This window comes from Orussus abietinus, unplaced genomic scaffold (genome assembly GCF_000612105.2).
Source record: "Orussus abietinus isolate OABI.00-Male unplaced genomic scaffold, Oabi_2.0 scaffold18, whole genome shotgun sequence".
Lineage (NCBI taxonomy): Eukaryota > Metazoa > Arthropoda > Insecta > Hymenoptera > Orussidae > Orussus > Orussus abietinus.
Window position 1 is genome coordinate 710,352 of NW_019396011.1, and position 25,010 is coordinate 735,361.

General features: G+C 41.3%; 5 protein-coding genes across 6 annotated transcripts; 4 read left to right on the forward strand and 1 right to left on the reverse strand.

The window, feature by feature from the left end:
- On the forward strand, window positions 1-5,588 carry LOC105700354. Its single transcript, XM_012426123.2, has 5 exons — window positions 1-215; window positions 306-432; window positions 1,174-1,465; window positions 1,941-4,961; window positions 5,129-5,588. The coding sequence occupies exons 3-5, from the start codon at window positions 1,441-1,443 to the stop codon at window positions 5,422-5,424; spliced, it is 3,342 nt and encodes a 1,113-aa protein (XP_012281546.1). The 5' UTR covers window positions 1-215; window positions 306-432; window positions 1,174-1,440; the 3' UTR covers window positions 5,425-5,588.
- A 1,068-nt stretch (window positions 5,589-6,656) lies between these two features.
- Window positions 6,657-10,417, forward strand: LOC105700355. Its single transcript, XM_012426124.2, has 4 exons — window positions 6,657-7,052; window positions 8,484-8,633; window positions 9,120-9,248; window positions 9,320-10,417. Exons 1-4 carry the CDS (start codon window positions 6,911-6,913, stop codon window positions 9,397-9,399), a joined length of 501 nt encoding a protein of 166 aa, XP_012281547.1. The 5' UTR covers window positions 6,657-6,910; the 3' UTR covers window positions 9,400-10,417.
- Window positions 10,418-10,667: 250 nt separating this feature from the next.
- On the forward strand, window positions 10,668-15,461 carry LOC105700363 (wolframin). 2 transcript variants are annotated; one of them, XM_012426139.2, is made up of 7 exons: window positions 10,668-10,786; window positions 10,906-11,055; window positions 11,434-11,538; window positions 11,622-11,838; window positions 11,912-12,141; window positions 12,231-13,435; window positions 13,515-15,461. In XM_012426139.2, the coding sequence occupies exons 2-7, from the start codon at window positions 10,998-11,000 to the stop codon at window positions 14,304-14,306; spliced, it is 2,607 nt and encodes an 868-aa protein (XP_012281562.1). In that variant the 5' UTR covers window positions 10,668-10,786; window positions 10,906-10,997; the 3' UTR covers window positions 14,307-15,461. The 2 variants fall into 2 exon arrangements, with proteins under 2 accessions (XP_012281562.1, XP_012281563.1); XM_012426140.2 differs by lacking the exon at window positions 10,668-10,786 and having other exon boundaries at window positions 10,867-11,055.
- On the reverse strand, window positions 15,462-19,427 carry LOC105700364 (vesicular integral-membrane protein VIP36). Its single transcript, XM_012426141.2, has 7 exons — window positions 19,199-19,427; window positions 18,877-18,992; window positions 18,591-18,788; window positions 18,322-18,484; window positions 17,330-17,496; window positions 17,186-17,249; window positions 15,462-17,115 (listed from the first exon to the last, which is right to left on the reverse strand). The coding sequence occupies exons 1-7, from the start codon at window positions 19,311-19,313 to the stop codon at window positions 16,964-16,966; spliced, it is 975 nt and encodes a 324-aa protein (XP_012281564.1). The 5' UTR covers window positions 19,314-19,427; the 3' UTR covers window positions 15,462-16,963.
- Window positions 19,428-19,962: 535 nt separating this feature from the next.
- Window positions 19,963-25,010, forward strand: LOC105700235 (BTB/POZ domain-containing protein KCTD9). The gene is made up of 7 exons (XM_012425909.1): window positions 19,963-20,139; window positions 20,654-20,775; window positions 20,841-21,017; window positions 21,097-21,257; window positions 21,550-21,776; window positions 24,427-24,759; window positions 24,891-25,010. The coding sequence occupies exons 1-7, from the start codon at window positions 20,092-20,094 to the stop codon at window positions 25,008-25,010; spliced, it is 1,188 nt and encodes a 395-aa protein (XP_012281332.1). The 5' UTR covers window positions 19,963-20,091.

Sequence of the window (25,010 nt, forward strand, 5' to 3'; positions counted from 1 at the left end):
GTCTCGTTTGTCACGCGAATCGTAAGGCACGTCCTTAAGTGACTCGCAAAAGTACGCTTTACTTAGTACTTTTCCCTCCATTTTCATTTTTCTTGAGTGTCGTTCTTACGGATAACTGCGGTGAATTTAGATGTGTCTCTAAGTGCGAAGAAAAATTACCAAAATGAATTGCCATCTCAATTATGTCCACATAAAGTAATTATGCGGATGGAAAGGTAAAGTTGACAAACAGATTAAATCCGGCGAGAATATAGAACATTATTTTTGGAACGTGTATTGTTTGTTTAAACGAGTTCCCTTTTCAGCTATTTTATATTCTCTTCGTGATATCGAGCCACAGGAAGAGATTCTGTAATAAATAATGCGGGGAGGCTGTTACAGCTGTACTGTTAAAAATTAATTACATTATCTACACGTTGGGTTAACATTCAGGTACGTTCTAAAAATGTTATTGTTTCCGCTGCAGCTTTTATAATATAAGTTTATATAATTCTGTATTGCCCATCTTTATTTTTTACTTATTGCTTAACAAAATTATTATCGTAATTGGCCGTCATGATATCGTATCAAGTTGCTGAGTTTGTCACAGAACCCATTTCAGATTAAAAAAAAAAAACACGGCACCAAGTGAAAGGAAAATTACTGTGATTGTGAGAATGTTCTACAAAATTACCGAAAATAAATCATTTCCTCTGTAGAAGATGCTCTACTTGATTAAGTAGAAAAAGAATCTATTACTCCGACCGTACGCAACTGACATCCACCCACAGATCGTGAAGTATGATCTCATCTCAGGATTGCATGAAAATGTGCTCTCAATTTCAGAAACTTTCAACATCCACTTCATCGCTTTCTTTAGCAATTAAAAATTCTCGGCTATAAGAAATTCCGCACAAATTGTCTTCAGCTAATTTACATCTCCGAAGCAAAGTGGCTTGCCAAGAGCAAAATTCATAGTTCACTCATGAAAGGTCTCGTTTTGAGAAACACGTAATTTGCATCGTACATTTCGAAAACATCCTTGATAAAAGTCCTTATCATCTTATCTAAAGAAGTGCCCAGAATCACCTCTGCAGGAGTCTGGTGGATGATACACGGTTTCCGGATCATTTATAAATATTCTTGCCTATCGTGCACCTGATAACAATGTTACAACTACCTTGACATGTTAAGTAGCTGCACAACAATCAGAAACGAAGGAGGTTTTCGTTGACTAAGAGACGAATCGCGACGAATGACCCCAGATAGACGATGACCCCAGAACATCTTCCTTATGGATTCTCGGGGGTTCGGGGAACAGTTGGCTTTATCAGCGGAGTCGACCTTTTTCCTCTTTTTACTCTAAACTGGACGCCAGGTCGAGGTTAATACCGAGTTGTCAATAGAGATCGTCTTCTTCGAGGAGCCTTTGGTTCTTCAGTTCGCCATTGCGCGTTCATCATGAAGGAGCTTTCCACGAGCAAAGGTGCGTCCTGTCTTTTTTTCCCTTCTTATCCATTTTACATTCATCCCGTCTTTTGAAAATATAACATTCCACATAACATTTGGATGAAATGACACTCGAGTGACATGCAAACTTAAAATGTCCCATTTCTTTGAAAATTAATAAGGAATAGTGCATTCTAAAGTATTCATTAATGGAGTATGCATTCATTAAACTGTACCCGTCTCATTATACTTTCCGTTTATCGGGGTTATTACATACTTCAGCCACCATTCTTTGAGGAGATAGTACAATGCACTACGCGTCAGTTGATAATAAGTTATCGCCTTAATATTTATTACGTCAAACTCTCGCAAAAGGAATAATTTTTCCGATGACCCGTTTTTACAAATGTACCTGCTTATCGCGACAGAACTAACAATTAGATTTTACGTGTTCTGCCAGTATGAATACTAACAATTTTTCTCAATATTTTCAACTTGTAATTTAAATACAGATCAATTATTGTCCTTGGAAGAGGGACACGCCAAGCAGAAATGCGTTTCGTCAGGATGGAGAAGCAAAAGCTGTCTCTCTGGCTGGACAATTAAGACGATAAAGTTCGTCTTATACGTAGAATTGTTACTCTTCGTGGGCTGGGCATGTTACTCAGGATGGCAGGCTTATCAAATCCAGAACATGGACCTGGAGGCCAACACGATATTGGGTACAAACACAGACATGTTGAGCAGTCAAATGTCGAACGAGAACCAGGAGACCCCCCGCGAGGAGCAGAACGCATTGAATGACGTTTTTGCTATGATCCTGAAGAATAAGTTCCTTGAGTCGCCAAGTGGCGTTGATAAAATTGAAAATTTGGAGACCACGCGGAAGTCAGTCGAAGAACACGAGTCGGATGAAAACACATACAGCAAAGAGTTTATCAGCGATGGCATTGAATCGCTGCCAAACATGGCAGCTGCAGAGCACGAGAGGAACGAGTACGATAAAGAATCCGCTGATAGCGGGGGAGCAGTTGAAGAAATCATGGAACATTCGTCCCCCTTATCGGATGATCATACAGAAGACCCGAACCGGGTTGATGAGCATGAAGTTGGGTCTATGTTGGGTTTATCGAATTTATTTGGGGATTATGGGTCCAATGGTGGAGGAGGTGAAGAACCGATTTCCGGAGACATAGGAACCCGTCCGTGGAGGGTTTTGTCGTTAGGTAGTTGGGGTAGATTAGGGTCTGATAATGCCGAGATGTTGATGGGGTCAGGGCAGCAGAATATTGATTCGGATTCGAAGGTTGAAACGACCGTTGATAGAGATGCGGAAGAGGGTCTGCCTGGCGGGTTATGGGCATATCATAACAAATACTTTAGTTCCCAAAATCCCTACTGGATTTCGAACCAGAAATCATGGCTGAGAAGTCATGACATCGATGATGACGGACCTCCCGCAGCAGCGAGCTTAAAGAGACTCTCGCTGTTATTTAATATTCGGGAAGCAAAACGGAAGGAAGCCGAAGAAAGAGCCCAAGAGGCAGCCTTGGCGCAGAAAGCTCTTCAGGAAGCGGATCTTCAGAGAAAAGAACACGAAGAATTCCCCGAAGTAGAATTCCCAAATTACAGATTTTTTAAGACCGAGGAAATGACAGAGGTTCCAGATTCTGAAGACAATCCTCAAACAGAATCTCCAGGAAATGAATCATTCAAGGAAGAAGGTGCAGAACCGCAAACGCGGGGAGAAGAAATTGCTGATTTTGAGAATCCAATTGGCGGACATCCAGAGAAAGAAGAAGAAGTTAGGAGCGCAGGAAACGAGAAAGAGCAAGACACTTGGTCACGAAATCGGGAAGAAAATGGAGGAAATGATAACGAAGAAGTCGCTAAGACTGGTGATGTGGCTGAGGGAAATCAGGAGGGGCTAAAGACACTCGAGCCAGAAACTCTTGCGTGGGAAAACTTTAAGGAGTCTTCTAAAGAGAAAAGTGGAAGCGACGAAGGTGAAGAACGGACAGCAGGAGTTCCTGATAACTTCCAGAATCCTGACGACAGTTTGGAATTGACGCTGCAACTTTACAACTCATCTGGGAAGAAAGACGCTTTCTACGAGCAGCAACTGATAGACATGATTCTAATGCTCGCTAAGCACTACTCCACTGAAGATAACGCAAAACTAATGAAAGAAGACGAGGTGATGAAATTCATGGGGGACGAAGTGCAGTCAGAGAAGCAGAAGGCGAACAACGGAGAAAGTCAGGATGAAAATTCCTTCAAAGTCCCCTACGTCTTTTCCGAAAACGATGACGAAGATTTACTGGTGGAGCCCGAGTCGTATTTCAATGTCGCCAAGTCGGAGGAGAACGATTCCCTTTATGAATCCATTTGGGAAACTCTTAAGGGAGCCAAAAAGGAAGTGTCTTCGAAAAGGAGCAAAGAGGAATGCTCGAAGACCTTAAAACCTCTACTGGACAAGTTGAACGAGCTTTCATCCAAAGCTAACGAGAATGGTTCCGAGATGGTAGGGGGGAAGCGAATTGGGTCTTTGGAGCTGAACAACATCATCAGCTCCGTGACTTCGCTGATCATGGAGCTGATTCGAATGACCGAGGAAGAGGAAACTGTTACCGATGAAGAAGGAATGGGGAGTGAGGAGATTGATGATTCTAGGGATCTGCAGGAAGAAGAATCTACCAGGGATCCGACACAGATGATGTTTTTCAATTTCGATCGGACAGATGAGGAGGCGAATGAAAGCGAGGAGGGAAATTCGCGTTTTGATGATCAGACCGCAGTTTCTGTCGCACCTTCTCTTTCAACTGTACCGTTTTTAATGATGTATCATGAACGGTACTACGATTACGACGAAGATATGAATGAAAAGAAGGAGGAAGGTCTAGATGATGATTTCAAGAAGTTGGTCCCCCAACCTACGGCTAATTTGTCCACTTCCGATGATCAGGATGATGAAGAGAAGCTTGATGATTTTGGGAAAATGGTCACTGTTCAACCTGATCGTGATTTCTCAATTCCCGATAATCAGAGTGATGAAGATCGAGATGACGATTCTGAGGCGATCTTTCAACATGGACTTAATTTCTCCCCTGCTGATGACCAGGGTGACGAGAAATCGACGCCTGTGGTAACTTTCAACTCACATGATGATACCGTTGACACCATCCCATCTACGTATCCAATGACGCCGACCGTTGATGACGATAAGGATGAAGGGTCAATCATAGAGAAGGAAACACCTGATTTTTCAGATGACGACGTGATGCCACCTTCTTTGCTAGACGAGTACGATGAAATGTCACCAAATTATAATGGACGTCGTTTGCAACCGAATTTCAGAAGTGGGTTACTGACACCTTATGGGTATTACCATAATTACAATTGGGACAATGTTCGGGTACGATACCCATGGAATAGATCGATGGCATACTACGACAACATAATGGCACAATATTTTCAAGAAAAGCCTTATTTGAGAAGTAGACGATCTATTGAATCCACGCAATCGAAGCAAAGTGAGTATCAAATGATATTAATTTGTACAATTTGGAGACTATTTTCGACGATGAAAAAAAAAAAATTCATCAGTCGATGATTCCTCCTGAATCCTGAATATTGAAATTTCGACATTATCGCGACACTTGTCGATTCAAATTTTATACATTCATTTTATTCATTCCAGTCGATCGTGAGAATGTTTCATCCGAGAATGTTCATCACATGTTGCGAAACCTTATGGACCTGCGAACATTTCTCGAAGCCCAGAAGACAATAAAGGAGAAACAAATAAACGAGGAAAGAAGGCAACGGTCAAATTTGAGGATGGATCTTCCAGCTCGCTTAAACTATCTCCATAATCGTTTTTCATACGTTAACAATATACAGCACGATCTTGTCTCTAGCGAGGATTCCGTAAATTCCGTAGAAAATCCATTGAAATTCAAACCGTCTAATCCAATTAGAATAAATTCCTTATAATAGGCGTACTGATACTTTAAGCACCACATACGCATTACGTTTAATGAATTGTAAAGAAATATTTATAAGTCGAGAGCTCTTCTGCAATGTAATTGCGGTAGGAACTTTTTCATGTAAACGTAACGATCGACATATCGAAGAAAAGACTTCTTTTGTGAAACTTCTTCCGAGATTTTTATACCTTCCACAAGAAAAAACATTATCTACCTAGAAGATATATTTAAATAAGTTTCGCTGTAACATAACTCATAACATTCACACGTCAACATGTTTGCAAGTAAATTATGCACATAGTGCAAAAGAATTCTATGGATTTATAACAATGATTTTTCAGGAGTAATTTCTAAGTAAATCGTTTAAGAGGTGTCTCTTCGAGTGAGTGAAAATCCGAGACATTGCCTTCAAGAAATCACGTTTAACTCTCGTTTAATGCATTAATCGCGAACATGCGCATAGACCTTGAACTTTATGGTAATTCGTTACAATTTATGCAACTACGCAAACCCGATAGCGTTTCTAATACGTTTGTGTGATTGCGTCTTCGTTGTTCAGTTATTAGGCGATCAATTGTTACCTCGACGATTGTTCGACATTGTCTCTCGTACGTTTGAACACTTTTCCGTAATTAGAGTCGCTTTCTTTCCAGCTCGAAATATGTTCGAAATTGCAGGAAAGAAGCAGTCATTTTTGCAGAATTTTTTGAGCTAATCGTTAAGGCGACTTGCATAGGGTGCAAGCTCTTAAGTGCGACAAGCTTGCGGAGGTCAGCCGTCCTTTAAACGTAACTTTGCTCCACTTTTCTTGACGAGCCCGTTTAACAATCGATCTCTCATTGTAATTACTGCTGGCAGTTCATTTTTCACTTCACCTGCTAACTCGTTGCTTCTGTTACTTCATTTTTGACCGAATATGTCCGCCTCCCATGTTAAGCGGTAACTTTTTGCGGCAACAAGACCTCTGACGGCATTTTCACATCACCTTAAAGTGAAGTAAATCAGATCCTGGAAATCAGGTGCATCATTTTGTACAATTTTTGTTACTTTCACAGCAGGCTAAAACAAGGTTTTATGCAAAATTCTGAAATCCAGTCAGTAGTAAGCTTCGATTGGACTGGACTTGTGACGTTGAGTTCGGCAGGGGTTGGTTAACCACCTTTTGGTTATAAGGGTAGGTGGTTGCCAAAGGTGGAGGCGCGTGTTTTCAGAGGTGGGGATGGTTCGAAGGCTTAAAAGGCCTCCAACGCCTTTCCGACACGCAGTCCACGAAACTGTTCAGAACCGTCCAAAGGCAAACTCGATCCTAAATATCGTTTCCCTCCAACGCGAGATCGCGAAAGCTTTCGCCAAAAGTCGCCGAATAGTTCGGGAAAAATTGTTTATAAGCGAAACCAAAAAAGTAAGATAAATTCAATCCAGTGTTCGCGGGGCGTACGTTTCGTTCCAAAAGGAAGGGTTGCTTTTTCGTGGAAATTTGGAGCACCGGGACCATGAAGGGTGGCACAAGGATCCAGATCATCTCGATCCTCTCGGTCGTCCTGAGTGTCCTGGTTTCGGCACATGGACTTACCACCTTTGGGAAAACAAATCCGCAAAACCAAAACCAAAATCCGCCTCCACCCCCAACACCGGGTAAGGTCCCCGAAAAAAATTCAAGCGACATTAATATCATTTTTACGGGACTTTTCTTTCATTTTCTAAGGTTCCCATTCGCTGAAATGTATTTAACTCAAAATTTGAGTTGGTTCAACATTTTCTAGAATTAATAATCGGAAAGATTTTAATTCATTGAAACAAAGTAGTTTGGTCATGCGAACCGATTTTTGGTTTACCCAACCGAAACGTTTTCTGAAGTGAACTAAATGTAGTTAATTGGACGATTTCGTTCAATGAATCGAATTTTTAATTGCGGGTGAAGTGTCGACAGCAATTCTCGGTAATTGTTGTTTGCAGACGACTTAATGCTGTAGAAAACTTTGATTTATATATTTACTCTCGGAGGTTTATTTTTTAATTGGTTTCTCTTTGCCCGCGGCGGTAGTTAAATTTTATAATCAATAAAGAAACGACCCTGCAAGCGTTTACGCGGTATTATTGTTGTTCCGAGGTCGACTAACAGCGGAAGCTAATTTTCCGATCGATTTTACATTCCAAATATTACTTCGATAATTTTCCCTTCGAGATATGGAGGTAACCGGTTATTAGCAAAGATTTGAAAACGTAGTTATGTAAAGAGAATAGGATGTACAGTTGTGTAGATTGCATTCAAGGTCTGTTTTAATATGTAACAATGTATCCATGTCAATGTACGTAAAAGTGTTACATAACGTACACAAGTGGTAATAAGTCAACTCTGAAGTTGCAATCGTCAAAAATTTATTCAAGGGAAAAATAATTCAATAATCGTTTCAATGATTACCTCTCTTAAATAAACCAAAGCAGCATGCATTGATAAAAATTTACAACGATCTCTTCCGTTATTTTTATTTTCTCCGTGTACCAGTAACAGCTTTTCCCTCCATGACATTGACACTTCATTTTTATATTACACCCTGAGTATTAAAAAAATCTAACTGCACAATTTCATGCCTGAAATCATGATCGCATGTTAAGGAGTGATTACTCATTTTTGTTCATTTGGTTTGGCGCGGTTCGTTGGGCGCAAATTATGTTTTGTGATATCGACATCATATCATTTTTTTTTTTTTTGCGACAAGCAACTATAATACTAACCAGGTGACCACGATACGACAGGGTACTAATCTTGTAGGGGGATCTTACGTTCGAGTGTCAAGGCCACGCTAAGCGTAGATGCATGCTAATGTCTTGCTGAATACCAGGACTGCCACCCTGAAGAATGAAGCCCAAGGCACCGAACAAAAAAAAATATATATCTGTCCTATTGTGTGTCATTGAAAAGCGGGTTAAATTATGTGAGGCTTAAATCCCCTATCAACATGTCATCCAATCATTAAGAAAAAATCCCTGTTCCACGGACAATGTGTCGTGGACAATTTTTCATTTTGTCTGATTTTATTGTAATCTAATTATTTTCGGTTTTAGTCGGAAAAGCAAGAGAATGCAGAATGGAGTCTGATTGTGCAGGTATTCAGAACACCACGTGTATGTCAGATCCACGAGATGGAAGGTACAGGTGCCTTTGCGGAGATTATACAGCACCAATCAACGGTGTTTGCAACAACAAATTTAAAGGTAACAAGATTTTCCATAAGTGATTATCGTTGCGGTAAACTAAAGGATATAACTCTTTCCAGTCGCGGGACTAATCGTATGATAAATAAAAGGAATAAACAATGGATCAGAAAATGTCAGTTTTGGTTTTTAGGGGTTCCGTGCGTAAAGAGTATAGTGGAGGCCTAAACATTCGAAATTACTGGTGGCATGTCAGGAAGCAATAACTAGATCGTGCAGAAGTTACAGAACGTCTATTGTGCATATTACAGACACTGTATATTTAATGGATAGCAGTTAAGCTGTTAATGGCTGCCAATTTGTGGGGTAGCATCAAAGTTTTGTAATCAACTCGATCGACCAGGGAACGTGAAAATTTCACCACGTTCGCATGAATGCACTTTATGAATGTCAATTTTTGGGGAACATGTCTTTTCGGAAATCATTCTTTATTACGTGAGTCAGTAAACGGTATTGAGGGGAATAAAAATTTTTTAATAATTTCAGCGATTCGAGCTCCTTGCAACGAGGATTCGGAATGCAGCGAGGGTGCTAATTGCGTTCAAGGAAACAACACCCAAGGAAAACGATGTTACTGTATGGAAGGATATTACGAGGAGAACTTAATGTGCAGTGGTAAATATTATAAATTAAAATATTTACGATTAAGTATTTAATTTAATTTGGGGAAATAATTGTGATTGCAGGCTCGGAGTCAGTATTCCGAATCTCTTCGATTTCGCTTTTGATCCTCACGGCGATTTTGGCAAGATTCAGCTACTCGTAAATCCCGCGAATTCTCGCAAAAGTTGTGAGAAGTGATAGAAGAATGTATGATAATGCGATTAAAAAAAAAAAGGAGAAACTCGCGAAGATTCCAATCGGAGTCACGTACATATACCTCGAATAATTAGTAAAAAATTATTCTAATCAGAAAACTACAAAATAATCAGTAAACATATTATTTTTCTACTCTCTTTCTCTGCCTCTATGTACATGCGTAAACTCGCTTATTGTCGTATTTAACGCGTTTTAAAAGGAGAAAAAATTACTGTAAATATACATGACTTTGCCGTAAAAACGCATCAAGGCAATTATTGACTACGCCGATTAATTCCATGTAATAGTTTACCAAACTATTGTAAATGCGTTTGTTGCTTTCGAGAAAGTCGAATGTCTTGATGTCGCAGTTAAACAATTTCGGAAATATAATATATATATATATACATATCTACATGACTCCGATAAGTTTTTAAAAGCTACATGAGTTACGTGCCTCTGTGTACGATAAGCGTCATTGCATTTTGGAGAGAATTTCGATGATCGATTGATTTTCTCCCCAAAGTAGTGAACCTGTTTTCATGTATAAACGTTTGTATCGGATTATTAATGCGAATTGTATTATACATAACAACGGTGCTTTCATCTGAAATGAAATTTGAAGCGCATTTTTGGAATCTGTCTTTTAATATTCCAATGAATGGAAGATTGCTGATAAACAATCACCGAAAGACTCCGTTCAATATCGCACTTTGAGTTCCAATTGTATATTAAAATTATATAAAATTAGCTAAGACGAAGACGAGCGATGTAATACCGAACACCAGATTTTGTGTATAAATTTGGTAATTTATCGCATTGCTTCGTACTAACTCGTTCAATTTTTTTTTTATCGCTTGGAAAATAATGATTTATCACATGGAAATATATTAAGCATAATTTTAGTCACTCGATTTCATAGAATGAATCGTTCGATGTTCAAATATTTCGTGCACGAATTAAACTCGACAACATTCAACTAGTAAGAAATATGAATTATTTATTGGTTTTCTCTCACCTCTGGATCTATAATGTCCTCTTAATTTACCTCCTGTTCGATCCCTCAGAATTGTCTGCATTTCTATTTTGTTTAAAACATCACGTCGGCGCCATCTTGCAGTGAGCGCTCGAGTTTAATCGAGTACGCGACTCATTCGATATATCGAACTTTCCAGTTTCGACTGTTGGAACAAAGACTGTAGCCTACAGTGGCGATTCCAGAACGTAACAGAGATGAATTGGGAGATTGCTCACGGAATAAGAGATGTTAAATAATGTTTATTATCAAAGTGATGAGTTGGGAGCAGAGATGAGGAGGATCCCTGAATTAGACCGCCATTGGGGGCTATCTGGTGGTAAGTGCATTAGTCGTCCACATTCTCCACCGAGGGCAGCCTCGCGCTCACGCGACCCATCCCGTGAGCAATTTCCCAACTCATCTCTGATTGTGTTTCGACGTCTTGACATTGTCCAGGTTGATCCTGGTCCGAGACTGTCCGGGTCGGCTCGGATTCTTGTGCTCATGAACGTGTTATTTCCGATCTTCAAGCGTTTCTTTTGAGAAGAATGGCCGGCGTGGTGCCGGTGGCCGGTAGGCCTGGCCGGAAACAGTGGACACTGCACGGTAACGTAACCTCCAAAACCAATTCCCCGGAGTACTTGGCTCGGGCGATTAAATATAAAAAAGTTGAATACTCAATAGGCCACGCGTTCACTGGGTCAATTTTGACAACCCACTGACAACTATCGATCCTTCGGTTTACTTAAATCTGTCATTTAATTCATTTCATTCTCGTATTCACCAGTTGACGTCATTTGTCAAGTGTTTACAAGACACAAACTCATGACGATGTTGAGAGAGAATGTCATTGATAGACATTGACAAGTAACGATACGATACGTTGTACCAGTACTTGTCATGTTATGGCTTGTGAGGTTATGGCTGATTGGGAGGTTTTATTTATTTAAGTTATTTATGTCAGTTTTGTGTGTTCGGGTGCAGATAGTCCACGTATTTCTCTAAGAGGGTTACGATCTCAATTGGCCGAAGATGGCTGTCCAGAGTCTCAGGTCGTTCTGGCTAAAGAACTTTTGGAAGAAAAATGTGGTAAGACTTCTATCCTCACGTAAAGGCTTAAAATTATTTTCCTGAATTATTGGAAATAATTTTTTGAAATACCGTTTCTCAAGAACGAGACGTGGATAGCGAGGAAAATGCCAAGTTAAGCGTTTACTGGTTGACTAAGGCTTCGGAGCAAGGAAACTTAGAAGCCACGGACATACTGAGGAAATGTTTAGCTACTGGGCGGGGAATCACCGAGTATAATTATTATGATGTAAAGAGGTGCTTGGACATGTCTCAGGACGAGAAACTAGCCAGAAGAGCAGCTCGAGAAATGTTCACCAGGTTGGAAAAGAAATAGACACTTGTTACAGGTTTAAAATTTGTTCCACTAATAAAATCTCTGATTTTCTGACAGTCTGTCCAATGGGGAAGATTTCATAACTACAGAACAAATTCAGAGGCGGATGCGAGATCTTAATCTCCCATCCACAAGCAGAGATGGCTATTCTCGATCAGAAAATTACTCTTCGAGCAACTCTCAAAAGTCACTGGGTAATTCCTACAAAGCTACCTCTGCAAATGACACCGTTTCAGACCACTCTACTTCCTATCAAGACAATGAGAGGATCGCCGACGCGTCACAAGGTAATTAAACATTATTTGATCATATAAAATATCCGATAAATCGGAACTAAATTAAAATTCAATTTCCTAATATAAATTATTTATTGCAGATTGGTTGTACCACAGAGGTGAAAAGATAACGGAGGCAGTACTAGTCTCAGCTGCAACAAGTTATGCCCGTGGCTTGCTTCCGATAGTGTCTCGTTCTCTGTGTATGGTAGATCCGTCTCAGATGGCTCTAGATGCCGTTCCTCTTTTTCAAAGACCTTTCGTCCATCCTTTAGCTTCTTTAAAACGTCTTTACGTCTGGTTGGTTGAAACTCTGGGTCGCCGTGGAGCACCAATCAAAAAGATATTCTTTGTGCGAGACGTGCACACGCTTCTTCTTTTGTTGTTATATTTTTTATTCGGGACGGAAAACCTGATACTCTTCATTCCTACAGTTTTATATTATATCTCCTTCACAGTCATGGTAATATCAACCTTCCAAATGTTGCACAGAAAACGCGAGTTGACAGATTTTCGCGTCTGGTCTGGCCTCTTCCTCAGCTACTCCGGAGGCAACTTAAAGCCCGAAGAGGCTGAATATCAGTTCTGTCGAAATAATCTAAAACCTTATGCTCAGTATTTTCTAGCTTTGCTACTAAATCTAATGATATATCCTATCATAGCTCATCAATGGACGCCACAGTCAGAATTCACTATTATAGCGTTCACCTTGACTCAGATCACACTGGTAAATTTCATGTGGAAAGATGCATCCAATGCACCTGATTTCTTAGCTCTCTTCAGTTTTGCGGTACACGTACTTGCAAAATATCCCTACGAGGCTGACCTAGTCGTGACACAAGGATGGAGGTTTTTAGATATAAGGGTCCCGACATTCGCTTCATACGTCGTCGGCAATGGCATAGAGTTCTGTTTAAACTGTCGTGCCGTATTTTATTTGCTGATACCTGCTGTATTTGCAAAAATGGCAGCAAGAGATGGCTGGCGAGGAACTTACAAAACACTCATACCACACTGCGTTACGTTAAGCTGGTGGCAAATAGCTATACTCAGTTCACAAGCTGCTACATGGTACGGGTTGATTAGGGGTGCTCTTGCATTAGTTGGGATGGTGCTCTTTTTACCACTCGCTGGGTTAGCTTCTATCGTTCTGCCCATAATAGCTGCTACTAAATATCTCCCTGAAAGTGACTTCGCAATGAGAGCTGCCGTTACCATACTCATCGGTGGAGTACCTTTCATTGCTTCGTGGTATGTTCGAAGAACTAGAGTTCCAAGGTTCAACTGGATCATCACTTTAATACAGGTTATTGCATTTCCCACTTTTCTAGGGTACATACATCTGACGTTTAATATTATGTATAATTTTATCGTATATTTTTCAGCTTTTCCTTGGAATTACCGCAGCTATATTCCTATCGTGGCCTATCATAATGTCTCATAGAAGGGACATGAGTGCAAGCTCGTACGAATCAATCCCTGCTTTATCCTGGGAGCACTATCAAAATCATTGCCATCAGCCTGCGTGGGAGGAATCATCGTCAAAGGCCAGGGTCCAAATTCAATGTGCTCATTTGGAAGGCGTACCAGTTTCCTGGGAAGGTTACGTTACAAATATTCAAGTTAAGACCATACAGAATAATATTGCAATGGTTCTTAATAGACTTCCGGATTATGTCAGGATACCATTGTTTTGCTCATACGGGGAACCTTATAAGGAAAAGTGTGAGATGGGTGACGAGCTTAACCGTAAAACATGTCAAACCCTAATAAGGGTTCAACAATGGAGACATCGGTGTCACTTGTCCTCTTGGAATAAGTACGAATTCGAGATTTCGGTAAAAATGAAGAGTGGCATGTGGGGAAGCAATGCACAAATCCTGCTTATCGCAGACCACTCCTTCACGAACTTTAGTTTAAGTATATACCCAGGCGATAAGATCTGGTTTTCCGGGGTCCTTATGAATACTGGCCTACAGGGCGACTCACTTTTAGGAGGTTCGAAACCTCAGATAGATTTAGAAGAAGTCGGTTGTCTTGCTTGTCATATTTATGACTTGAAATCCTACAAACGATACAGATACCAAATCACGTTGACAGCGATTGTCCACGACATCTATCTTGGCGTGAAAACTGTCCTCAATTTCCTTTTCAATCCCTTGGTAATATTTAAATAATTGTATCATCCTCCCTCTCGATTGACTGAACGCAGGGAAATCCTAGTTATTTGCATGATTGATTTAAGATGAAATTTAATTTCTTACGTGTTGTACCATGACCGATCTAAGTCTACCTCTGCAAAGGGATTGAATATCTAATTTTCTTCTATTTCAGTATTTTAGATTTGTATTGAAAATGGATATTCATACGAGTTTAGAAACAATACGGGTGCCTTTTTTATTATCGGGATATCGTCGAGTCACCTCTTTCTAGATCGTAAGAAGGGAAAAATGCCAAACGTCCTAAGGATCACTTTTGTCGGATACTTGGAGCGTTTGCCATTTTGGATCCTCGCATAAGTACATGAAGTTTAAACTTATAAGTTAGATTTCGTTGAGAAACTTCTATCTCATATTCTGGAGAATATATCTATACGGTCCTGTGAACAATATATTTTCCTAACGCTACTGCCACTATAGAGGTCGGAGTCAGAGGAAGAGTGAATCTAATATTTTTCTAATTCCGTTTCCACTCGTCGACAAGAGGAAAAGAGGGAGTTTATTTTTATTCCAGAGTTTTCCGAGATGTGGGGGAGGATTGATTTTTTTTTTAAGGCCGTTCCGGTCGTGATACCTCCACTGCATCGCTCGTATTATTTACAGTTGGAGTTAGAACGTGACCGGTTTTGTGCACAATCTTGGCAAAATCTGTAGACTTCTATTGTACTGTCGAACTGTCATTAGGTCTTGAGATTTTGCAACTGCACATCCATGTAGTAGTGGTACAAAAGTAATGGGAATTAAAGAACGGTACCCACAAGGTACTAAGGAACTATATCGGTGTTACGTGTTTAGAATCGAACGACTCTGGAAAGTTAAAGTGCTCGTCTGTCATTCGTTGTTCGAAGAGATAGGCGGCACTTTGTTACCTTGATGGATGACAATAGCGACCAAAATTGAAGGGAAAGGCTAAAATGGGAGATAGATGTGCCTTGATGTACTTAGTTCGACTAATAGCTTTATTGATCCCGACGTAGATCTTAGAGAAACGTAGGTGAGATATCCACTTCGTTAGAATTAGGATAACATATTCATATACAAAATGTGCCAATTGATTTCTTTTATGAATCTGTATAGTTAAGAGTAAAGGGAAGTAATTATTTCCTCGAGAAATTAACGACTCGTTAATTTATTCCGCCTAATCGAAACATAATCTGTTCCTCGATGGAGTCTCATTGAAATAGATTAACATCGGATTGAATCAGTATGTACGTATTTCGTTGAAGCTTACGTTGAAGATATCGGCAGATATATTTTTTTTCCCCCCAACGTAACGGCGATGTCTGGTTTAATATTATGTCTAGTCACATTTTGCGGAATTCGCATTCTCCTCGATTCTACCGTACTATTACATTCCCCTGCCATGGTTTATACATCGATTACAATCTACTCATATACAAATATAAAGTACAGTATTTTTGTATCTTTTTTTTTTTCCACCTCTTCGGCTACATTTACTTACGGGCGACAGAGGAATCCCTCCTTTCGATAAAATACCTTAAAAGACTTTAGAACCATTTCGGCTTGCTTTAATAGTTATATATACTTATATTACTTAAATACGGACATTATTATCTTGTTGAACGTACATATCGAAATATATACTTCGAGGGGTCCTAGCGAAGAAGTAGCGAAGACTTGTTCGATCATCCATTTCCACTCGAAATAATATTTCCATATTTCAGGTAACGGTTTAATAAAAAAAAAAAAAAAAAAATATGATGCATACAATACGCATAATTTGCAAATCACTAAAACTATACGAACCTCGTATTGGTTCGTTTAAATTCCTTAAATCGAACGTTAAATACGAAATCACCTTCAACGTACATCCGTGATTAACACCACTTTAATTAGGCTACAAACGTGATGTTTTCGAGAAAAAAAAAAGGGGGAAACATATGTATATATACATACTCTTCGAAGGGAGTAGAAAGTCTGTAAAATCAAAGTTCACCAAAAATTTGAACACGAATGGTCTTGCCATGCTGCGTGCTCAATTACGGTCATACAAAACATTGTTTCGCTTCTCCAGAATTAATGCGATTTTAGATAGGCCAAGAAATCGTCTGTAACCAACGTACTATAAAAACGAGTACCTTCCGCGATTCTCGTGAAATCGTTATGCATACTTCTAGATTCATCTTTGCGAATGTTAAGGCAAAAATCCGATAGCTAATAAATCGTATATACAGTACCACTGCAATCGGGTAATTTTCAACATTGTCGAAGGTACATACAAGAATTTAGAAAGCTTCCGAACAAGGGATTTGTTTCGTTTTCTCATTGTCGCAAATATCTGGCAAAGTGTAGGAAAACGTCGCTATGGCGACATAAAACTATGTACTTTGGTAAGATTAAAATCGCGCCTCGGACACGATTTTTAACACAAAGTAAGACATTTTACACGAATGCACTACCGATGCATCGCCTCTATGAATGTTTTACTGCAAGTCTCTTTCTCTGGTATGCTGGCACGTTAGATTTGTCCTCTACTCTCGAATTTCTCTTAGGCACGAGAACGAGAGATTCGCAAGTGCAGATCCATGTCGAAGTAGAGGAGTGTCTTCGGAGATCGAACACGACGAGCCCATTTCGTTACGGTTACCTAGTCACTAGTACAAACGTTTCCGACTATGTTCTTGACGTTTCTGGTAGAACATAATGCCCATCACGACACTGGCAATAAGTGCTACAGAACCGACCAACATTAATAGGAAAACTTTTATACCGCTAAGTGGTGCTGATGGAGGATCATCGATACGATCTGTAAAAGTCATCGGTTATGGTTGACAGATGTAAGATGAGATTAATGACTAGAATTAATATTTACTTACCTCTCGGAGATGCGAAGAATGCTGCGGAGGGTACGATTTTAGACCTATCCTCCTCATCTTTCGGCTATAATAAAGTGTACATTTAAGTATTTGTTGTCGAAACATATGTAAAAAGAAAAAAAACAGGATAAAAATTATTCTTACATCGCCTGGCAAGTCCAGTTGGAACAGACGAACTGAAATGACATCGTGATTATCAGAGAGATCTCCTGTCGTTGCAGAAATACCAAAGTAATATCCTGTGGGAAGTTTTATCCCCTTAACGATGAAGCACTCCTTCCAAGCAGCTTTGTTTTCAAGGTCCGTGGAAACTGAGTGATAAAATATTTATGAAACGTTTGGCTACTGGTGTGGCAACTGCGTCGTTACTTTCAAAAAGTCATTAGCAACTATCCTAGCTTGACATGCTTGTCTTTAATCTAATATTTTGAATTTCTAAAAAGATGCCTAGGCTGCATAAAGTGTAGTCACTAGTTGGGCTTTTGATTTGTTAAAATTCTTTTGCCGATTGACAGGTCAAATGACAGTTTTGTTAGATGTCAGGTTTTGGACATGATTAATTATCGCTACCATGAGGCTGTATCATTTTTATCAAATGATCTGTCAAAACCTATTTGCCTAATGTAATGGCTAATTAGAAATGCAAATAAAATGTATCTATGAAACTGTAATGTTAACTAGTTATCTATTAGCTGCTTCACGAGTCAAGGAGTATCAAAAATCTATTTTCTAAGTGACTTGGGTCTATGCTTGGGACATGCCGTGTAGAAATAAGCGCAGAGAGAGAAAGATGAAACGGTAGAGAGTGAAGAGATACCGCTAGCCGAGGAGGAGGCACTCCATGATGAAAGCCAGGAGGCCTCGGGGTAAAGTCTTACTGTAATATCGACGTTTACACAGAGCACCACATAAAACAACATAATGTACATCAAGCATGTCTCTTAGGCTGCGAGTTTTATATATACTTTTATTCCTCACAGACTAAGCTTCCGAATATCGATATAAATACGTTGTGCCACAAATCCCCGAATGGTTTTAAATTCCTTCTTTTTGCTAAGTAATCACTCACTCGAGTGTTAGGGATTTTTATAATCATCTCGTACTTTATGAAAATGGTACATATTACTTCGACATACCTGTTAGAGTATCTCCTTCGTATCTAACCACGATATGAGTATCGTGTTCAAAATTTCGAAACTTAGCTTCACATCCTGCTAACTGAGTATGAGTCCCATCGCGATCGTGATCATAATGCAGTGATCCATTATTGATCATGGCAGATATATACGGATGCTGATGCTAAAAAAATCAATGACAATTATAATGTATATACTAACAAAATTCAACACTATGTAGTATATAGATATATTAATGCTTCAATTTAATTCATTGCTAATAGACATACATTATGAGGACCATTATGATTGCTGTACGTATCGAGAATTATGGCCAGTCCTTCAAAGTAGTCCTTATTTCCAAACACAGGACCTCCTTCCATCCTGTCTTTGGCATACCAAATTGAAAAACCGTCTCCAAATAATTCCCTGCCTTTGCCGTGTACTTTAAAGTGTACTTGCAGTTCCCAGTTTCTTACATTACAAGGCTGTAAAGGTACAGGATCAACGATTACTTTTTCATACGTACGTAATCTGTCATAGATTAATTCATTTAAAAAGGGTAAAGATACGCACAACTGTATTCCATATAGCACCTTGTTTACTTTGGATATCAGGTGTAAGTCGTATATAATTGTTCGTTACTAAAGTACTACCCATAAAGTCCCAATAAGGTATCGTCATTCCAGAACCTGTTTGGGAACAAATATTTTGGTGTATCAGTGATAAGCTCTGGGCATCGCGTCATAACCTCCAAATATCACTTTATTCTTAAAATCACGTATACTAAATGGAAACGCGCGAACGTTCGGAATATTTATCGTGTCAAGGGTGAGGATGACGCAGGGATTTTCGCACTCGGATACCTGAAAATGGGAAAAATTAAACGTAACGCTACCTTGGTAAGGTCTTATGAGACTGTGTTCGCGTTTCATATAATCCTTCGTGTTCCATTCTGCGCCCACGGCTCCTAAAATTCCTACGATCAAGACGTAACAGCGACACGCGCTCATCTCGAATTTTTATATCCTGCCGAAAACACAAACTTTTTCGAAAAAGCTTTCTTTATTAAAGCAACGCGACACGTAATTGAGAAACCGACCAGTAGCAGAGATGAGTTGGGAGATTGCTCACGGGCAGGGTCGCGCGATCGCACCGTGTGCTGCCCTCTGATTTCGTACGTTAGCTTTCATCGTTTATTGCCCCCAAGGGCGGCGCAATGAATTTCTGGTAGGGGCGAGTCTGTCACTGGAGCGAGGGTCGCGTAAAAATACGTATTTAGTAGATTTGTGGCGCTATTCACGAAAAAACGCCCGCTGCACGCGTAAGTTGGCGGCGAAGTATACTCGCATGCCAAGTGTTAAAAAATGTCGGCAAAAAAATCGCGGCCCGAAGAGCCGAGAGAAGGATGCATAGATAACGTGGATTACCGAGTTGGGCCGTTGTTGGGCGATATCAGATCGCTTCGCAGATCCTTCTCGTGAATCTCTCAACTCATCTCTGGTGGTAAAAGGTGGTCGGTAATTTATCTAGGTTGAGTTAGTCGATTGCAGTGTTTTGGATTTTTACCGTTGCGAGCACTCGCGTCGCCATCTTGTGAGCAGCGCTGCGCGTTGCAGTTTCGTGTATGCGTTCGTTTTAAGTATTAAATATGGCCGCCAGGTAAACGTCAGTGCGAGACCGATTCGCGAGAATCCGCGAATTTTCGCTCGTTTTTCGCGGATGATACGAGTGGTCCTATGAGTGACACGAAATATAATCGCTGTACGCGAGGTCGGCGATATTTGCGCCATGAAAAGAGTGATTCTCTTCCTGAACGGTACCGACGTGAACGGCAAGGTAGGTTGTGCCGCGATGCCCTTTTTCAAATTTTATGAAAGTAACGACTAGTTTGGCTGCCTCCACGTGGTGTAGGACCGAGAATTCTTTTATCGTGACTCGAGTTAATTCGTATTTAGTTGATTGTCAGTGTGTTTAATTCATTCTGTTTCTTCCTCTTTCGGTCCAAGTTTTGTGTAGTGGGTTCGAGGTGCGGCTTAGAGATGGCGCTTCAGTAGCTTGTTCACTGTTGAGGTTATCTGACAGGTTATCTCACGTGTGGCTTATGAACATGATTCTTCTTGAAAGATAACTGAATTTCATTAATCTTGAATATTAGAAGGAAATTTCAATTTGAATTTCTTGCAAAATGAGATTAGATCGGGTGGATAATGTTAAATTACTTTTGGAATTAAATGTTATGTCATGAAATGTAAGAGGAGTGTCGGCGAAGCTGTTCGTTGCATATTAGATTGGTAAATGTGCAGGTTGTATATTTTTAGTTATATTTATAATCTGTTGCACATTGTTGCAGGTTTTTATGGTGACGCATTCCATAGAAGATTTGTTAGTTGCAGCTAGTTTAAAATTTAATGTATCGGCGAAACGGATTTTCACACCCCAGGGAGGTGAGATTGACGATGTCGAGCTCATTAGGTCGGTTTTGATGAATTTTTGATCGATGCGTTACGATGGACAAAAGTGACACTTTAACCTTACAGAGATGACGACGTTCTTTACGTGTCCTGTGGCGAGGATTTTATATCCCAGAGTAAAACCGTCGAACTGGGTCGAGTACCGGAGAAAACCGATTGGGTAACGTTGAATGTCGGTGGGAAATGTTTTACTACTACTAGGAGCACTTTGACGAATAAAGAGCCAATGAGTATGTTGGCCAGGTAAAGGATGCTAGTTGTATTTAGAAGGTGGCTTCTTCGATGCCTAGGAATATTTTCCACAGAACATTGTATGTTGCAGAATGTTCACAGAGAGCATTGACTCGGAATGTAGAATACAGCCGAGTAGAAAGAATCACAACGGAGCGTTTTTAATCGATAGGAGTCCTACATATTTTGAGCCATTGCTCAATTACTTGAGACACGGGCAATTGATACTCGATAAAAATCTTAACGCCGCTGGTACGTTGACAGAAATGTTTTTTCTTAATATGCATACTGCGGGGAATTAATCCAAATCTTCACCGATTCCACCGAATCTTACACACTTTTCCATTTTCATTGAAATCTTACGATGGGTCCGAATCCGTTGTACACCCCAGAAATCGGTCTAGAGTGTCAGTTTTAGGGCCTCCAATTGTTTAGAGCAATTCAGAGCTTTCAAGATTTTTTTAGAGGTTTTCCGAGCGGAGTGAGATGTAACGAGTGACTTATTTCAGACGATGAAGAATTAATGTGGCCGTGGTCCTTGCAGGTGTTTTAGAAGAGGCTAGATTTTACGGCATTGAAGGGGTCGTTTCCATTTTAGAGGACATGACGTCCGAAGAGGAGAGACGAGGAAAATGCTCGGCATCCTTGACGAGGCGCGACGTCCTGAAGGCCATCATGTCGGCGTCGACGAATTCCAAGCTGCGGTTTCAAGGGGTCAACCTGGTAGGGGCGGATCTTTCACGGCTGGACCTGAGACATATTAATTTTAAGGTGAAACCTCCTTCTATCTCTTTAGCGGAAGTTAAGGCGATATGGAAGTCGCATCTGAAGGGTCAGTCGTTCGTGAGACTTTTCTCCAAACTGGATTTACCTTTTCAAAGTTGGCCACGTGAACGTGGAGACTCCAAGGATGGTCCACTTCCCCCCAAAATTGTATTTTGTACAAAAAATATTTAAAATACCTATAACAATTTTTGTTTAAATTGGAATTTTATGGGGGTTGCCCCTTCCTTATAGATTCCATGTTAACATGGTAAAATTTGAAAGGATTCGGGACACCCGGTTAGGGGAAAAGTTTCATTAACGAGACCTCTTCGACACCGCTTTCGTATCACCTTAACGAGCTTATTTCAGCGAAGTTTGAAACACCAGCTTTGATTTTGATCCGCGATTCTTAGTTTAGAGTAAACTCGAAGGGGCGACCATTGGGGATAATAAATAGGCTCAGTTTAAGGTTCTTCGAGGGAAACTCGGGGTCGCCTCGTTACCCCGTAGGCCAATTTTCAACCCTTTGTCCTTAAACGTGAAACGTTTATTTACCCTTTTCCGGGATTAATTACAAAACTTTGGATTTGAGCTTAACCTAAGTAAACGACACAACTTCGCCTCCACGAAGATGCGAAATGGCCCGTTTCCTGTGTCTGTTTTTATCATGCCGTTATCAAAAGGGGATTTACATGGGGATTCCGGGTGCAGTCGCAGCCGGCTGAACGCACAATGCTTTCAGACGACATGAAAGGCTCCTTTCCGGGCAGCGGTTGATAAACCCGGTGCATAAATGAGCGGGGGTAAAATCGAAAAATGCATGTAGGTCAGCGAATGGTCATTCGCCATTCTGAAAGCTCTTTCGAGCGTGCTTCAAAAGGATTTCCCTTACCCCTCTCGCACTCTTTTTTATTTCCCTCAGCCCATTGAATTGACATTACTTTTTAACGACTCCTCGAGGTCTGATAAATGTTTCAGCAAATCAACGGGACTCCTGTGTTCCGGTTGGAATTTTTTTCCTTTTTTTTTCTCTCTTTTTTAACTAGGCGAAACCGCGAGTATCGACCAAGGGGGACATTTCTGCCGGGCAGAATCGTTATAGCGAGATGTCGCGATTCTCAAAGGCGAGTCCGTAAAGCCGGGTATTTTTAGCCGAAATGGACGGCGACGGTGTGTAAACGACATGCATCATTTATGGGTCTGCGGAAGTAACGCTCACGGGGTGCTCTTAAGATCCTCGATAAATCCTCAGGAGAGCGCGTCCGCGGTTTTCTCGTCTCCTCCTCAGATAAATTAATGAACGTCCAAGGGTACGGATGAATTTTATTTCATCTACGTTGATTGAATTTCTAGTTCGTGCGTGGCGAGGAATTGCGGGGGATTTTTCGAGAGGCGAGAGAGAGCTGAAGAGACCGCCGTGGAAAGTCAATCTAACTTTTCCAGTCTCGTGGGCGTCAAACTTGCCCGATTCTCATGGCACCCTGTAAACACGAGCAAGCGTTTACCGGTCGTTATCGCGTGATAACCGAGGTATCCGTGGCGTCTTAACGACTTGGCCGGCAAATCGTCATCAAGTGCGACGTGTGTCGTTCCCACCTGTCCAGGTACTCCGGGGTACACCGAGTTATTCGACAATTACCAGTCAATTAAGGCCGACCCCGCGACAGGCTCCGAGGGCCCGATTAAGGCTCACTTAGCCCGTGATTACGTCAAACTAATTAGAAGCTAAAGGATTCAGCGCGTCTCAAAGTGGTCTCGCATTACGCGTCATTACCTCCGCTATTACGCGCCAGGCGGGCTTTCGCGTTAATAATTTCCCGCGAATCGATCGCCGTCTTCAGAACGCTGTAACCTCGCCTTTGTGCCCTCTCGCTCGGGACAATTGTTCCTGACACTTGAGGTAATTACGGCGAGCCAGCAGCATTCAGAAACGAATGCGCGGAGCAGGTACTCCGAGGTTTTGGAACCGGAGATTTTTGCAATTTTTACAATTTTCCGTATTTTCTACGATTTTTCTCATTCTCGCAATTTTCACCTTGCCTTTGGCAGGCGCGAATCGAGGAGACACTTTTTTCCCCGGTCCTTGATAATCCAATCGGATGGATAATTTAATTAATTCCCTCGCGATTGCTTGTTTGGAAAATAAACGAGTCGCGGGTAAACACGTGGGCTGCGATCAGCTGATCGGTTCACAGGAGCGCCTTTCGCTCGTTGGACGGATCCGGCCTGGATCGCGATGTGCCATTTCCCCTTTGGCGAGGTCTGGCTACTATTTAAGTAACCCCTCACGCTACACCTCCTAGTGGAAGTTCTCTGTGCGTAATGGGCCGGACCGTTTGGAATTTGCATGGGGCTTTAAGCGGCTTAATCTCTTTTGTGCCCCCCGGGCTCGCGTTAAAGGGACTTCGAGCACCCCCTAATGGCGGAATAATGTTTTCATCCTCCCTACACCGAAAGTCCTGCTTTCAGGGCCTACCCGACCGTGGCGAAAGTTGCATGTTACGAGCTACGAGCAGAAAGTGGCTACTTTCCTCCCTGAAGAGGGAACGCGTGGCGCAGTTTATTCGTTAACAAATGCCTGGCCAAATTAAATCGTTTGTAATTGTTTATAACCTCGGGAAAGGGGATGTAAGTGGTCTCTGGTTTGACGTTGTAGTACGCCAATTTACGCGGTTGCTCTCTGATCGGGGCCAACCTGACCGGGTGCTGTCTGGAGCGCGCGGATCTCTCCTGCGCGAATCTAGAAGGCGCCCAGCTCGTCTGCGTGAAAATGCTCTGCGCGAACCTAGAGTCGGCCAACCTGCACTCGTGCAACTTCGAGGACCCTAATGGTCTCGTGCCGGCCAACATGGAGGGCGTCAACCTGAAGGGGGCCAACCTGGAGGGCAGCAACATGGCCTCGGTCAACCTGCGCGTCGCGACCCTGAAAAACGCGATCCTGAAGAACTGCGACCTCAAGTCCGCGATCCTGGCCGGAGCCGACCTCGAGGTGAGACTAAACTCCACCTGGAAAAACGTTCTTTCCTTTCGAGGAAATCATTCAATGGAGTTATATGAGTCTCTTTCTCTCAGGGTCGAAGGGGGGAATCGGCCTCTTCAACCTTTGATTTCAATTTTCAGTGCTGCGACCTCTCCGGGTCCGACCTCCATAAGGCGAATCTTCGCGGAGCCAACCTCAAAGATGCCGCCTTCGAGTTGATGCAGACTCCCCTCCACATGTCGCAGACTATACGAATATAA